Source organism: Pseudophryne corroboree, chromosome 7 (genome assembly GCF_028390025.1).
Source record: "Pseudophryne corroboree isolate aPseCor3 chromosome 7, aPseCor3.hap2, whole genome shotgun sequence".
Classification (NCBI taxonomy): Eukaryota; Metazoa; Chordata; class Amphibia; order Anura; family Myobatrachidae; genus Pseudophryne; species Pseudophryne corroboree.
Genome location: NC_086450.1, coordinates 366,707,258 through 366,722,796, shown reverse-complemented (window position 1 = coordinate 366,722,796; position 15,539 = coordinate 366,707,258). Strand labels below are relative to the sequence as shown.

Here is a 15,539-nt window from a genome sequence, read left to right as displayed (position 1 = left end):
GGTTGAATTCCACCTCGTTACCACTTCTTGCTTCAGATGATGGCAGGGCAGGTTCAGTAGTTTTTGGTGGTGCTCCAGTCTTCTGTACGTGGTGCCTGTACGCCGAAAGTGTCCCGCAATTTTTCTGGCCACCGACAGCATCTCTTGCACGCCCCTGTCGTTTTTTAAAAAATTCTGCACCACCAAATTCAAGGTATGTGCAAAACATGGGACGTGCTGGAATTTGCCCATATTTAATGCACACACAATATTGCTGGCGTTGTCCGATGCCACAAATCCACAGGAGAGTCCAATTGGGGTAAGCCATTCCGCGATGATCTTCCTCAGTTGCCGTAAGAGGTTTTCAGCTGTGTGCGTATTCTGGAAAGCGGTGATACAAAGCGTAGCCTGCCTAGGAAAGAGTTGGCGTTTGCGAGATGCTGCTACTGGTGCCGCCGCTGCTGTTCTTGCGGCGGGAGTCCATACATCTACCCAGTGGGCTGTCACAGTCATATAGTCCTGACCCTGCCCTGCTCCACTTGTCCACATGTCCGTGGTTAAGTGGACATTGGGTACAACTGCATTTTTTAGGACACTGGTGAGTCTTTTTCTGACGTCCGTGTACATTCTCGGTATCGCCTGCCTAGAGAAGTGGAACCTAGATGGTATTTGGTAACGGGGGCACACTGCCTCAATAAATTGTCTAGTTCCCTGTGAACTAACGGCGGATACCGGACGCACGTCTAACACCAACATAGTTGTCAAGGACTCAGTTATCCGCTTTGCAGTAGGATGACTGCTGTGATATTTCATCTTCCTCGCAAAGGACTGTTGAACAGTCAATTGCTTACTGGAAGTAGTACAAGTGGGCTTACGACTTCCCCTCTGGGATGACCATCGACTCCCAGCGGCAACAACAGCAGCGCCAGCAGCAGTAGGCGTTACACGCAAGGATGCATCGGAGGAATCCCAGGCAGGAGAGGACTCGTCAGAATTGCCAGTGACATGGCCTGCAGGACTATTGGCATTCCTGGGGAAGGAGGAAATTGACACTGAGGGAGTTGGTGGGGTGGTTTGCGTGAGCTTGGTTACAAGAGGAAGGGATTTACTGGTCAGTGGACTGCTTCCGCTGTCACCCAAAGTTTTTGAACTTGTCACTGACTTATTATGAATGCGCTGCAGGTGACGTATAAGGGAGGATGTTCCGAGGTGGTTAACGTCCTTACCCCTACTTATTACAGCTTGACAAAGGGAACACACGGCTTGACACCTGTTGTCCGCATTTCTGGTGAAATACCTCCACACCGAAGAGCTGATTTTTTTGGTATTTTCACCTGGCATGTCAACGGCCATATTCCTCCCACGGACAACAGGTGTCTCCCCGGGTGCCTGACTTAAACAAACCACCTCACCATCAGAATCCTCCTGGTCGATTTCCTCCCCAGCGCCAGCAACACCCATATCCTCCTCATCCTGGTGTACTTCAACACTGACATCTTCAATCTGACTATCAGGAACTGGACTGCGGGTGCTCCTTCCAGCACTTGCAGGGGGCGTGCAAATGGTGGAAGGCGCATGCTCTTCACGTCCAGTGTTGGGAAGGTCAGGCATCGCAACCGACACAATTGGACTCTCCTTGTGGATTTGGGATTTCGAAGAATGCACAGTTCTTTGCTGTGCTGCTTTTGCCAGCTTGAGTCTTTTCATTTTTCTAGCGAGAGGCTGAGTGCTTCCATCCTCATGTGAAGCTGAACCACTAGCCATGAACATAGGCCAGGGCCTCAGCCGTTCCTTGCCACTCCGTGTGGTAAATGGCATATTGGCAAGTTTACGCTTCTCCTCCGACAATTTTATTTTTGGTTTTGGAGTCCTTTTTTTACTGATATTTGGTGTTTTGGATTTGACATGCTCTGTACTATGACATTGGGCATCGGCCTTGGCAGACGACGTTGCTGGCATTTCATCGTCTCGGCCATGACTAGTGGCAGCAGCTTCAGCACGAGGTGGAAGTGGATCTTGATCTTTCCCTAATTTTGGAACCTCAACATTTTTGTTCTCCATATTTTAATAGGCACAACTAAAAGGCACCTCAGGTAAACAATGGAGATGGATGGATTGGATACTAGTATACAATTATGGACGGGCTGCCGAGTGCCGACACAGAGGTAGCCACAGCCGTGAACTACCGCACTGTACTGTGTCTGCTGCTAATATATAGACTGGTTGATAAAGAGATAGTATACTCGTAACTAGTATGTATGTATAAAGAAAGAAAAAAAAACCACGGTTAGGTGGTATATACAATTATGGACGGGCTGCCGAGTGCCGACACAGAGGTAGCCACAGCCGTGAACTACCGCACTGTACTGTGTCTGCTGCTAATATATAGACTGGTTGATAAAGAGATAGTATACTCGTAACTAGTATGTATGTATAAAGAAAGAAAAAAAAACCACGGTTAGGTGGTATATACAATTATGGACGGGCTGCCGAGTGCCGACACAGAGGTAGCCACAGCCGTGAACTACCGCACTGTACTGTGTCTGCTGCTAATATAGACTGGTTGATAAAGAGATAGTATACTCGTAACTAGTATGTATGTATAAAGAAAGAAAAAAAAACCACGGTTAGGTGGTATATACAATTATGGACGGGCTGCCGAGTGCCGACACAGAGGTAGCCACAGCCGTGAACTACCGCACTGTACTGTGTCTGCTGCTAATATATAGACTGGTTGATAAAGAGATAGTATACTCGTAACTAGTATGTATGTATAAAGAAAGAAAAAAAAACCACGGTTAGGTGGTATATACAATTATGGACGGGCTGCCGAGTGCCGACACAGAGGTAGCCACAGCCGTGAACTACCGCACTGTACTGTGTCTGCTGCTAATATAGACTGGTTGATAAAGAGATAGTATACTCGTAACTAGTATGACTATAAAGAAAGAAAAAAAACCCACGGTTAGGTGGTATATACAATTATGGACGGGCTGCCGAGTGCCGACACAGAGGTAGCCACAGCCGTGAACTACCGCACTGTACTGTGTCTGCTGCTAATATATAGACTGGTTGATAAAGAGATAGTATACTCGTAACTAGTATGTATGTATAAAGAAAGAAAAAAAAACCACGGTTAGGTGGTATATACAATTATGGACGGGCTGCCGAGTGCCGACACAGAGGTAGCCACAGCCGTGATCTACCGCACTGTACTGTGTCTGCTGCTAATATATAGACTGGTTGATAAAGAGATAGTATACTCGTAACTAGTATGTATGTATAAAGAAAGAAAAAAAAAACCACGGTTAGGTGGTATATACAATTATGGACGGGCTGCCGAGTGCCGACACAGAGGTAGCCACAGCCGTGAACTACCGCACTGTACTGTGTCTGCTGCTAATATATAGACTGGTTGATAAAGAGATAGTATACTCGTAACTAGTATGTATGTATAAAGAAAGAAAAAAAAACCACGGTTAGGTGGTATATACAATTATGGACGGGCTGCCGAGTGCCGACACAGAGGTAGCCACAGCCGTGAACTACCGCACTGTACTGTGTCTGCTGCTAATATAGACTGGTTGATAAAGAGATAGTATACTCGTAACTAGTATGTATGTATAAAGAAAGAAAAAAAAACCACGGTTAGGTGGTATATACAATTATGGACGGGCTGCCGAGTGCCGACACAGAGGTAGCCACAGCCGTGAACTACCGCACTGTACTGTGTCTGCTGCTAATATATAGACTGGTTGATAAAGAGATAGTATACTCGTAACTAGTATGTATGTATAAAGAAAGAAAAAAAAAACCACGGTTAGGTGGTATATACAATTATGGACGGGCTGCCGAGTGCCGACACAGAGGTAGCCACAGCCGTGAACTACCGCACTGTACTGTGTCTGCTGCTAATATATAGACTGGTTGATAAAGAGATAGTATACTCGTAACTAGTATGTATGTATAAAGAAAGAAAAATAAAACACGGTTAGGTGGTATATACAATTATGGACGGGCTGCCGAGTGCCGACACAGAGGTAGCCACAGCCGTGAACTACCGCACTGTACTGTGTCTGCTGCTAATATATAGACTGGTTGATAAAGAGATAGTATACTCGTAACTAGTATGTATGTATAAAGAAAGAAAAAAAAAACACGGTTAGGTGGTATATACAATTATGGACGGGCTGCCGAGTGCCGACACAGAGGTAGCCACAGCCGTGAACTACCGCACTGTACTGTGTCTGCTGCTAATATATAGACTGGTTGATAAAGAGATAGTATACTCGTAACTAGTATGTATGTATAAAGAAAGAAAAAAAAACCACGGTTAGGTGGTATATACAATTATGGACGGGCTGCCGAGTGCCGACACAGAGGTAGCCACAGCCGTGAACTACCGCACTGTACTGTGTCTGCTGCTAATATATAGACTGGTTGATAAAGAGATAGTATACTCGTAACTAGTATGTATGTATAAAGAAAGAAAAAAAAACCACGGTTAGGTGGTATATACAATTATGGACGGGCTGCCGAGTGCCGACACAGAGGTAGCCACAGCCGTGAACTACCGCACTGTACTGTGTCTGCTGCTAATATAGACTGGTTGATAAAGAGATAGTATACTACTAATATTATATATACTGGTGGTCAGGTCACTGGTCACTAGTCACACTGGCAGTGGCACTCCTGCAGCAAAAGTGTGCACTGTTTAATTTTAATATAATATTATGTACTCCTGGCTCCTGCTATAACCTATAACTGGCACTGCAGTAGTGCTCCCCAGTCTCCCCCACAATTATAAGCTGTGTGAGCTGAGCAGTCAGACAGATATATAATATATATAGATGATGCAGCACACTGGCCTGAGCCTGAGCAGTGCACACAGATATGGTATGTGACTGACTGAGTCACTGTGTGTATCGCTTTTTTCAGGCAGAGAACGGATATATTAAATAAACTGCACTGTGTGTCTGGTGGTCACTCACTATATAATATATTATGTACTCCTGGCTCCTGCTATAACCTATAACTGGCACTGCAGTAGTGCTCCCCAGTCTCCCCCACAATTATAAGCTGTGTGAGCTGAGCAGTCAGACAGATATATATAATATTATATATAGATAATAGATGATGCAGCACACTGGCCTGAGCCTGAGCAGTGCACACAGATATGGTATGTGACTGAGTCACTGTGTGCTGTGTATCGCTTTTTTCAGGCAGAGAACGGATTATAAATAAAACTGGTGGTCACTGGTCACTATCAGCAAAACTCTGCACTGTACTGAGTACTCCTAATGCTCCCCAAAATTAGTAAATCAAGTGTCTCTCTAATCTATTCTAAACGGAGAGGACGCCAGCCACGTCCTCTCCCTATCAATCTCAATGCACGTGTGAAAATGGCGGCGACGCGCGGCTCCTTATATAGAATCCGAGTCTCGCGATAGAATCCGAGCCTCGCGAGAATCCGACAGCGTCATGATGACGTTCGGGCGCGCTCGGGTTAACCGAGCAAGGCGGGAAGATCCGAGTCGCTCGGACCCGTGAAAAAAAACATGAAGTTCTGGCGGGTTCGGATTCAGAGAAACCGAACCCGCTCATCTCTAATATACTCGTGTATAAACCGACTTTTTCAGCACATTTTTTATGATGAAAAAGCCCCCCTCGGCTTATACTCGAGTGAGGGTCCCACTTACCTGTTCTCCGGTCTCTTCCGCTCATCTGCGGGCGCCTGCAGCCATCAGTTTCCGATGACTGCTGATATCACCGCTCTTCTTTTCTCCTGCACACCGGCAGCCTCTGTGTTGTCCATGCCGACTATGCTTGCATAGAGCAGCCTGTGTTAGGGCTCATAATATACATGCTGCAGGGCTCATAATATACATGCTGCGTTGTGTACGCACTGTGTTACTGCATGTGTTGCGTTAGCACCTCCCATACCTATGCGGTAACGTTGCGTATGCAGTAACACAGCGCATGCAGTAACACAGCGTGTATTTCCCACCCTAGTTTTCCCAGTTTTTTTGTGGTAAAATTAGGTGCCTCGGCTTATATTCGGGTCGGCTTATACTCGAGTATATACGGTAAGTACAAAATCTTTAACTGACACTATGGGGTATATGCAATTGCGGTCGAATTCCCGAAATTGTCGAATTTCGGGTCATTTTCGACCAAAAAAAAAAATCGCCTATGCAATTCAGTGCTTTCCGACCAAAAAACGGACTTTCAAAATTCGACTTTTTGAAATTCGACTTTTTGCAAATTCGACTTTTCTGCAATGATACAAGTGCTGCAATTCGACCAAAGCATATTCAATTCAAGTTTGGAAATTCGACAGCAGTGCTTTTAGACAGCAAATTCGTCATTTTCAATCCGCCACACTTTGGAGGGTGAAAACAAATAAAAAAATTTTAAACATGTTTTTTTTTTTTTTTTTGGGGGGGGGAATAGCAGATCTATTTATATTAGAAGGGATTAGGTACTTTTTTTTTTTTTTTTGGAGGCACAAATATTATTTATATATTTTTTAAAATATTATTTTTATTTTTATTTTTATTTTTATGCTGGAACGGTGAAACATAAAAAAAAATGGCGTGGGGTCCCCCCTCCAAAGCATAACCAGCCTCGGGCTCTTCGAGCTGGTCCTGGTTCTAAAAATGCGGGGAAAAAATTGACAGGGGATCCCCCGTATTTTTAAAACCAGCACCGGGCTCTGCGCCTGGTGCTGGTGCCAAAAATACGGGGGACAAAAAGAGTAGGGGTCCCCCGTATTTTTAACACCAGCATCGGGCTCCACTAGCTGGACAGATAATGCCACAGCCGGGGGTCACTTTTATGCCGTGCCCTGCGGCCGTGGCATTAAATATCCAACTAGTCACCCCTGGCCGGGGTACCCTGGGGGAGTGGGGACCCCTTCAATCAAGGGGTCCCCCCCCCAGCCACCCAAGGGCCAGGGGTGAAGCCCGAGGCTGTCCCCCCCCATCCAATGGGCTGCGGATGGGGGGGCTGATAGCCTTTTGTGATAATAAAAAGATATTGTTTTTTCCAGTAGTACTACAAGTCCCAGCAAGCCTCCCCCGCAAGCTGGTACTTGGAGAACCACAAGTACCAGCATGCGGGAGAAAAACGGGCCCGCTGGTACCTGTAGTACTACTGGGGAAAAAATACCCAAATAAAAACAGGACACACACACCGTCGACAGTAAAACTTTATTTCATACGTCGACACACACATACTTACCTATGTTCACACGCCGACATCGGTCCTCTTCTCCATGTAGAATCCACGGATACCTGAAAAGAAAAGATCAATATACTCACCTCAGCCATGGTCCAGAGATAAATCCACGTACTTGGCAAAAAAACAAACCGAACACCCGCTCCATGCCGGACTGAAAGGGGTCCCATGCTGACACATGGGACACCTTTCCACGAATGAGACCTGTCAGTGACAGCTGTCACAGAAAGGTCTCTAAGCCAATCAGGAAGCGCAACTTCGTTGCGCTCACCTGATTGGCTGTTCGCTGTCTGTACTGTGACAGCACATCGCAAAGCCGCTCCATTACTTTCAATGGTGGGAACTTAGCGGCTAGCGGTAAGGTCACCCGCCGGTCAGCGGCTGACCGGCGGGTGACCCCACCGCTACCCGCAAAGTTCCCACCATTGAAAGTAATGGAGCGGCTTTGCGATGTGCTGTCACAGTACAGACAGCGCACAGCCAATCAGGTGAGCGCCACGGAAGTAGCGCTTCCTGATTGGCTGAAGGGACGTCAGTGACAGGAGTCACGTGATGTCCCGGCATTCGGGAGAAAGGGGTCTGATGTGAAAACATTGGACCCCTTTCTAGTCCGGTATGGAGCGGGTTTTTGCGGGTTTTTTTTTTTTAAACAAGTACGTGGATTTTACTCTCTGGACGTGGATTTATCTCTGGACGCTGGAAGGTGAGTATAATTTTTTCACAGGTACCCTCGGATCGTCGGAGACCGTGGCAGTCGGCGTGTCAACATAGGTAAGTATGTGTGTGTCGGTAGTGTGTAATAAAGTTTTACTATCAAGGTGTGTGTGTCCTGTTTTTATTTGGGTATTTTTTTCCCAGTAGTACTACAGGTACCAGCGGACCCGTTTTTCTCCCGCATGCTGGTACTTGTGGTTCTCCAAGTACCAGCTTGCGGGGGAGGCTTGCTGGGACTTGTAGTACTACTGGAAAAAACAATATCTTTTTATTATCACAAAAGGCTATCAGCCCCCCCATCCGCAGCCCATTGGATGGGGGGGGACAGCCTCGGGCTTCACCCCTGGCCCTTGGGTGGCTGGGGGGGGGAACCCCTTGATTGAAGGGGTCCCCACTCCCCCAGGGTACCCCGGCCAGGGGTGACTAGTTGGATATTTAATGCCACGGCCGCAGGGCACGGCATAAAAGTGACCCCCGGCTGTGGCATTATCTGTCCAGCTAGTGGAGCCCGATGCTGGTGTTAAAAATACGGGGGACCCCTACTCTTTTTGTCCCCCGTATTTTTGGCACCAGCACCAGGCGCAGAGCCCGGTGCTGGTTTTAAAAATACGGGGGATCCCTGGCCAATTTTTCCCCTGCATTTTTAGAACCAGGACCAGCTCGATGAGCCCGAGGCTGGTTATGCTTTGGAGGGGGGACCCCACGCCATTTTTTTTTCGGGTTTTTCACGTTTTTTTACCGTTTTTTAAAATCGCGGCAAAATCCGCCAAATCGGCCGATTTTCGCCCGCGACTCTGGCGAATCCGTTTTTCATTGAATATGGTGAATTCCGGAAGCCACCTTCCGGGATTCACCTGTCGAATTGAGTCGAATTAAAAAACGGCGAAAATTGCCGCGAATTCGACCGCAATTGCATATACCCCTATACCTCTTAGGGGACTTATCCGATGCAATCGCTGCTCCTAATTCAACAGCAATGTATCATATTAACCTTCAGGTTGTAAGATACAGCAGAACAGTATGAAACACAAAATCTTTAACTGACACTGTACCTCTTAGGGCCCTTATCCAGAGCAATATCAAATAGTAATTGGAATGATGGAACATTAAAGGGCACAAAAATCATTTGCAAACCTGGTGGCTGTGTAGAAAATCAATACCACTGTATCACATATATTAATCAATTCATAAAATTCTCATAGCATTGCTTATAGTCCAAATAATACCATGTGAGCAGCATCCAGCAAATAATATCACCAGCAATATAAGCTTAACAACCTCAATACAAATGGTATCACACAGGCAATATCAAAGAGAGATTGAGTAGAGAATAGTCCAGCAGATCTTGTCCCTGCTGATATCTGCTTTCTCACCCTCTTGATCGCCTGGCAAATCAGGATAAATCAGCGGAGGGTGGATGAGAGTTTAGCCGGACCTCTGCTGGTATAAAGGAAAGTAAAGGGCCCTTCTGCTGTTTCTGTTAGGGCGTAGCTGACACCCTGATATCAGCTGACATTGCAGGGTGTCACGCCGCAATTCAGAAATGCGAGAGGGCTGAAGGAGAAAAGAGTGCTACCTCCATCTGGGTGTAATAGCTGGTGGAGTGTGCATTTTCATTCAAGCATGCTGGTCCTGTGTATCCAAATTGACACCATTCATGGGGCTAGAACATACAAGGGGCAATATGTGTCAAGCCTTGGACAGAGATAAAGCAGATAAGTTGTTCCAAGCAATTAATAAGCTTCAACCTGTCATTTATCTAGCACAGTCTTTGAAATAAGAGTTAGAATCTTTACTTCTATCCAAGGCTTCATTCATACATACATAGATACATATATACATGCATACATACGGGTGTAGTACGGTATGCCGGCGCTCGGGCTCCCGGCGACCAGCATACCGGCGCCGGGAGCCAGACCGCCGGCATACCGACAGCGTGGCGAGCGCAAAGGAGCCCCTTACGGGCTTGCTGCGCTCGCCACGCTGCGGGCACGGTGGTGCGCTATGAGCGCCACACTATTTTATTCTCCCTCCAGGGGGGTCGGGGACCCCCACGAGGGAGAATAGCTGTCGGTATGCCGGGTGTTGGGATTCCGGCGCCGGTATACTGTGCGCCGGGATCCCGACATTCGGCATACTGAAGACCACCCAAACATACAGTACATACATACATCCCCCTAATAGCCATTTAGAGCATTTGAACATTCATAGGGTTTGACCGGTATGCAGGCAGAGATTTAGAAATTTTAAAGGGCTTTAGGACAACCTGTAGCCAATCAGAGTATTAGAACATTCATAGTACTAGAACAACCTGCAACCAATAAGAGTTTTAGAATATACAAAGGGTTAGAATAACCTGTAGCAAATCAGAGCATTAGAACATGCACAGGGCTAATATGTAGCCAATCAGAACATTAACGGCCTGCTTCTAAAGCTAGACATAGGCACACACGATACAATTATCTGTCAGATAGTCTGCCAGATCTAGCTGGTTGGAATGAAAATCTGGTAATGGATGAGAACAAATGACAATCGACCATTTGCTCCTAAACACTGGAAAATGGAAAGAAAAAAAAAAGTTCATACAAATTGGTTAAACACAAATTTAAGCAACTTGGATGAACAACTGTTTTTGTCTGTATTGCAGTGTTTGGGAGCAAATGATCAATTGTCATTTGTTCTCAACCATTACCATATTTTCATTCCAACCACCTAGATCAGGCAGATAATTGTATAGTGTGTGCCTAGCTTTAGAAGCAGGCCCTTAATGTTCTGTATAGTGTGTACCTACATACCACCCAACATGACCCTCTCCAGGAGGGACACAATGCATACCTCCCAACATGACCCTCTCCAGGAGGGACACAATGCATACATCCGAACATGACCCTCTCCAGGAGGGACACAATGCATACCTCCCAACATGACCCTCTCCAGGAGGGACACAATGCATACCTCCCAACATGATCCTCTCCAGGAGGGACACAATGCTCTGCTTCTGGACTTTTCTTTTAATGTATGATTGCCGGCACCTGTTTTGAACAGATGAATGGATAAGAAAGGTGTATCTACTGTAGCTTAAGATGGGAGTAAAGCAAAAAGAGCAAGTAATTGCACCTGGGCAAAACCATGTTGTACTGCAGGTGGGGAAGATTTAATATGTGCAGAGATTTAGGGGTATATTTATTAAAGTTTGATTTTGTATTTGATTTTAAGTTTGATTTAAATCGACTGAAATCGAATCAAATCAACATTCTATTTCACTCATTAAATCCCACATTTACTAAGATTCAATATTAATTGAATAAAGCTGCCAAGTATTTGTGGGCTACATGCAAAAGTAGCAAGTGTTTACCCTGCATGCAAAAAAAAGTTGCACTTGCAACATACTTTGTCCAGGTGCAGTTACGTTTTTCTGTGTCATTTACAATTGAGCCAACTGCCACAAATTAGTAGTTCTCAGTGATGTAGCCAGTACCCTCATGGGGCCACCAGATGGCTATTCTGCCATCACTTGAACATCCTTTTTGCCACAACTGACAGTCAGTACAGGGACCTACTGTAGAACTGTTGCTAGTAGTGATACTGGCTGTTTCATCTGCAACAGCAAAATGGAATTCCAGGAGCTGTAGCTTTTGGTGTTAACTGCAGGAATGACAACCACCATTGCTACCAATGTCATTGCTGTGATGTCTTTATTTTCAAGAGATACAAAAATACAATAAACATCAAATCTATGTAAAATGTCAGAATTAAGAAGCAAGTGTCCACTCTTTTTTCTGTGCTTATGGTATTGTGAGAGAGCACTACCCTGACACCACATCTTTTACCCCCCAGGTGTGCACCCAGTCTGGTTTGTCCTCCCTTGTTTTTCCTTCATTCTCATCGCTATCTGCTTCATCTTCTTCACCTTATTCAGAGCTGGCAGTATTAGCACGCATCAGAAATCCTTGGTGGAGGTATGTTACCCTACTTAATGATTACCAAACAGTCTTTGTGTATTGAATCATGTTTAATGTACTGATTTACAATATAAACAAATAAAACAGATGATGTATTTGCAGGGCCGGCTCCAGGCATGTTCGACTAGAGCGGCCGCGCGGGGCGCTACCCTTAATGGGCGCCGCGCGCTGGCGCCGCCATAGTCATACCTGGAGCCGGCCCTGTACGCTGCAGCTCTCCCCGCCGTTCCCGGCCTTTGACTGTGTGTGCGCTGCGTGGCGTCGGCGTCTGAAGTCAGACGCCGGCGCCGCGCAGCGCGCATGTAGAGCGCTCAAGCGGCCGGGAACACTAACAGACAGTCGGTGCCCTCAGACAGCAGCACTTCCCCTCCCAGCGCCGCCGCAGGTATTGTGGGGATCATCGGGCACTGTGTGGGGGCATATCTGTCACTGTGGGATCATTTGCACTGTGGGGGCATATCTGTCAATGTGGGGGTACTGTCACTGTGTGGGGGCCTATCTGTCACTGTGGGGTCATATCTGCACTGTGGGGGCATATCTGGCACTGTGGGGTCATCTGCACTGTGGGGGCATATCTGTCAATGTGGGGGCACTGGCACTGTGTGGGCATATCTGTCAATGTGGGGGCAATGGCACTGTGTGGGCATATCTGTCAATGTGGGGGCACTAGCACTGTGTGGGGGCATATCTGTCACTGTGGGGTCATCTGCACTGTGGGGGCACTGGCACTGTGTGGGTGCATATCTGTCACTGTGGGGTCATATCTGCACTGTGGGGGCACTGGCACTGTGTGGGTGCATATCTGACACTGTGGGGTCATATCTGCACTGTACGGTCATCTGCACTGTGGGGGCACTGGCACTGTGTGGGGTCATATCTGCACTGTGGGGGCACTGGCACTGTGTGGGGTCATATCTGCACTGTGGAGGCACTGGCACTGTGTGGGTGCATATCTGCACTGTGGGGGCACTGGCACTGTGTGGGTGCATATCTGTCACTGTGTGGTCATATCTGCACTGTGGGGTCATCTGCACTGTGGGGGCACTGGCACTGTGTGGGGTCATATCTGCACTGTGGGGGCACTGGCACTGTGTGGGGGCATATCTGTCACTGTGGGGTCATATCTGTCACTGTGGGGTCATATCTGCACTGTGGGGTCATATCTGGCACTGTGTGGGGTCATATCTGTCACTGTGGGGTCATATCTGTCACTGTGGGGTCATATCTGCACTGTGGGGGCACTGTGTGGGGGCATATCTGTCACTGTGGGGTCATATCTGCACTGTGGGGGCATTTATGTATCTGGCATTGTGGGGGCATTTATGTATCTGGCACTGTGGGGGCATTTATGTATCTGGCACTGTGGAGGCATTTATTTATCTGGCACTGTGGAGGCATTTATTTATCTGGCACTGTGGGGCCATTTATTTATCTGGCACTGGGGGCATTTATGTATCTTGCACTGTGGGGGCATATCTGCACTGGGGGGGCATATATTTATCTGGCACTGTGGGGGCATATATTTATCTGGCACTATGGGGGCATTTATGTATCTGGCACTGTGGGGGCATATATTTATCTGGCACTGTGGGGGCATTTATTTATCTGGCACTGGGGGCATTTATGTATCTGGCACTGTGGGGGCATATCTGCACTGGGGGGGCATATATTTATCTGGCACTGTGGGGGCATATATTTATCTGGCACTGTGGGGGCATTTATGTATCTGGCACTGTGGGGGCATATATTTATCTGGCACTGTGGGGGCATTTATGTATCTGGCACTGTGGGGGCATTTATGTATCTGGCACTGTGGGGGCATTTATGTATCTGGCACTGCTGGGGGGCATATCGGCACTGTGGGGTTATTTATTTATCTTGCACTGTGGGGGCATTTATTTGGCACTGTAGGGGCATTTATGTATCTGGCACTGCTGGGGGGGCATGTCACGTGTATCTGGCACTGCTGGGGGGCATGTCACGTGTTGCTGGCACTGCTGGGGGGGCATGTCACGTGTAGCTGGCACGGCTGGGGAGCATATCATGTAGTGTTCCCGCTAGGCGTCTGTGGCTAGGCAATGTGTCTCAGTGCTCTGCCTGGCGCAATGGGTCTCAGTGCTCTGCCTGGCGCAATGTGTCTCAGTGCTATGCCTGGCGCAATGTGTCTCAGTGCTCTGCCTGGCGCAATGTGTCTCAGTGCTCTGCCTGGCGCAGTGTGTCTCAGTGCTCTGCCTGGCGCAGTGTGTCTCAGTGCTCTGCCTGGCGCAGTGTGTCTCAGTGCTCTGCCTGGCGCAGTGTGTCTCAGTGCTCTGCCTGGCGCAGTGTGTCTCAGTGCTCTGCCTGGCGCAGTGTGTCTCAGTGCTCTGCCTGGCGCAGTGTGTCTCAGTGCTCTGCCTGGCGCAATGTGTCTCAGTGCTCTGCCTGGCGCAATGTGTCTCAGTGCTCTGCCTGGCGCAATGTGTCTCAGTGCTCTGCCTGGCGCAGTGTGTCTCAGTGCTCTGCGTGGCGCAGTGTGTCTCAGTGCTCTGCCTGGCGCAATGTGTCTCAGTGCTCTGCCTGGCGCAATGTGTCTCAGTGCTCTGCCTGGCGCAATGTGTCTAACGTACTCTGCCTGGCGCAAAGTGTGTAGGAGGTTCTACTTGGTGCAATGTGTATTAGCTGCACTATTGTGTGGTGTAATACGAATTGCCACTATTATGTGGCCACGCACCTTCCCCACGAAGCAACTGCCCTAAATTTTTGCTGCGCGCCTTCGGCGCGCACTGTCCATGCTCTAGCATGTGGGTAGGTGAGCACCAAGCATTACAGTATGTACAGAATTTCGCCCTCCTAACTTAAAAATGTGCCCTCCCTGTGATCAGCACCCTTCCCTAAAAAGTGAGCACTATCATGTGTAGCTGGCACTGCTGGGGGGCATATTGTGTGTAGCTGGCTCTGCTGCGGGGCATGTCATGTGTAGCTGGCACTGCTGCAGGGCATGTCATGTGTAGCTGGCACTGCTGCGGGGCATGTCATGTGTAGCTGGCATGGCAGCGGGGCATGTCATGTGTAGCTGGCACTGCTAGGGGGCATGTCATGTGTAGCTGGCATGGCTGCGGGGCATGTCATGTGTAGCTGGCACTGCTGCGGGGCATGTCATGTGTAGCTGGCACTGCTGGGGGGCATATTACGTCTATCTGGCACTGCACATTATGTGTATCTGCCACTATACTGGAGACATTGTGTGTAAGGAACACTATTGTGGCTGTTATGTGTAAGGCTGCTAATTGTGTGCGTAGAGGGGGTGTGAAAATATATTTATAGTGTGATAATGTGAGGCCACGCCCACTTTTCCAGGAGGCCACACCCACTTTTCCTGGAGCGCGCGCATAGGGTTTGGGGGAGGGGGGGGGGCGCTTTTATATTTTCTCGCTCAGGCTGCTAGTAGGCCTGGAGCCGGCCCTGTGTATTTGTATATATTATATAGCACATGACAGTTTTGATATGGTTGCTCAAACTGTATTGTTCTCTAGCCATTAGGGAATGAGGTCTCAATTTTATCGAATCTGTGTTGTTCACTAGCTACAGTACCAGAGAGTGTGGTCTGTACTGCACACTAGTTACCAGAGAATGGCATGTGTATTGTGCAGTAGCAACCAGAGAACT

At 47.8% G+C, this 15,539-nt stretch overlaps 1 protein-coding gene across 2 annotated transcripts in view; it reads left to right on the top strand.

Moving 5' to 3' along the window:
* Window positions 1-15,539, top strand: part of TMEM130 (transmembrane protein 130) — a 130,474-nt gene that overhangs the window by 82,649 nt on the left and 32,286 nt on the right. Inside the window, exon 7 of one of the 2 annotated variants that reach the window (XM_063934506.1) lies at window positions 11,770-11,891. The exons of the other annotated variant lie outside the window; for it this stretch is intronic. Within the exon in view, the coding sequence (XP_063790576.1) occupies window positions 11,770-11,891 (122 nt within the window). The remainder of the gene's footprint in view (window positions 1-11,769; window positions 11,892-15,539) is intronic. 2 annotated transcript variants of the gene reach the window in all.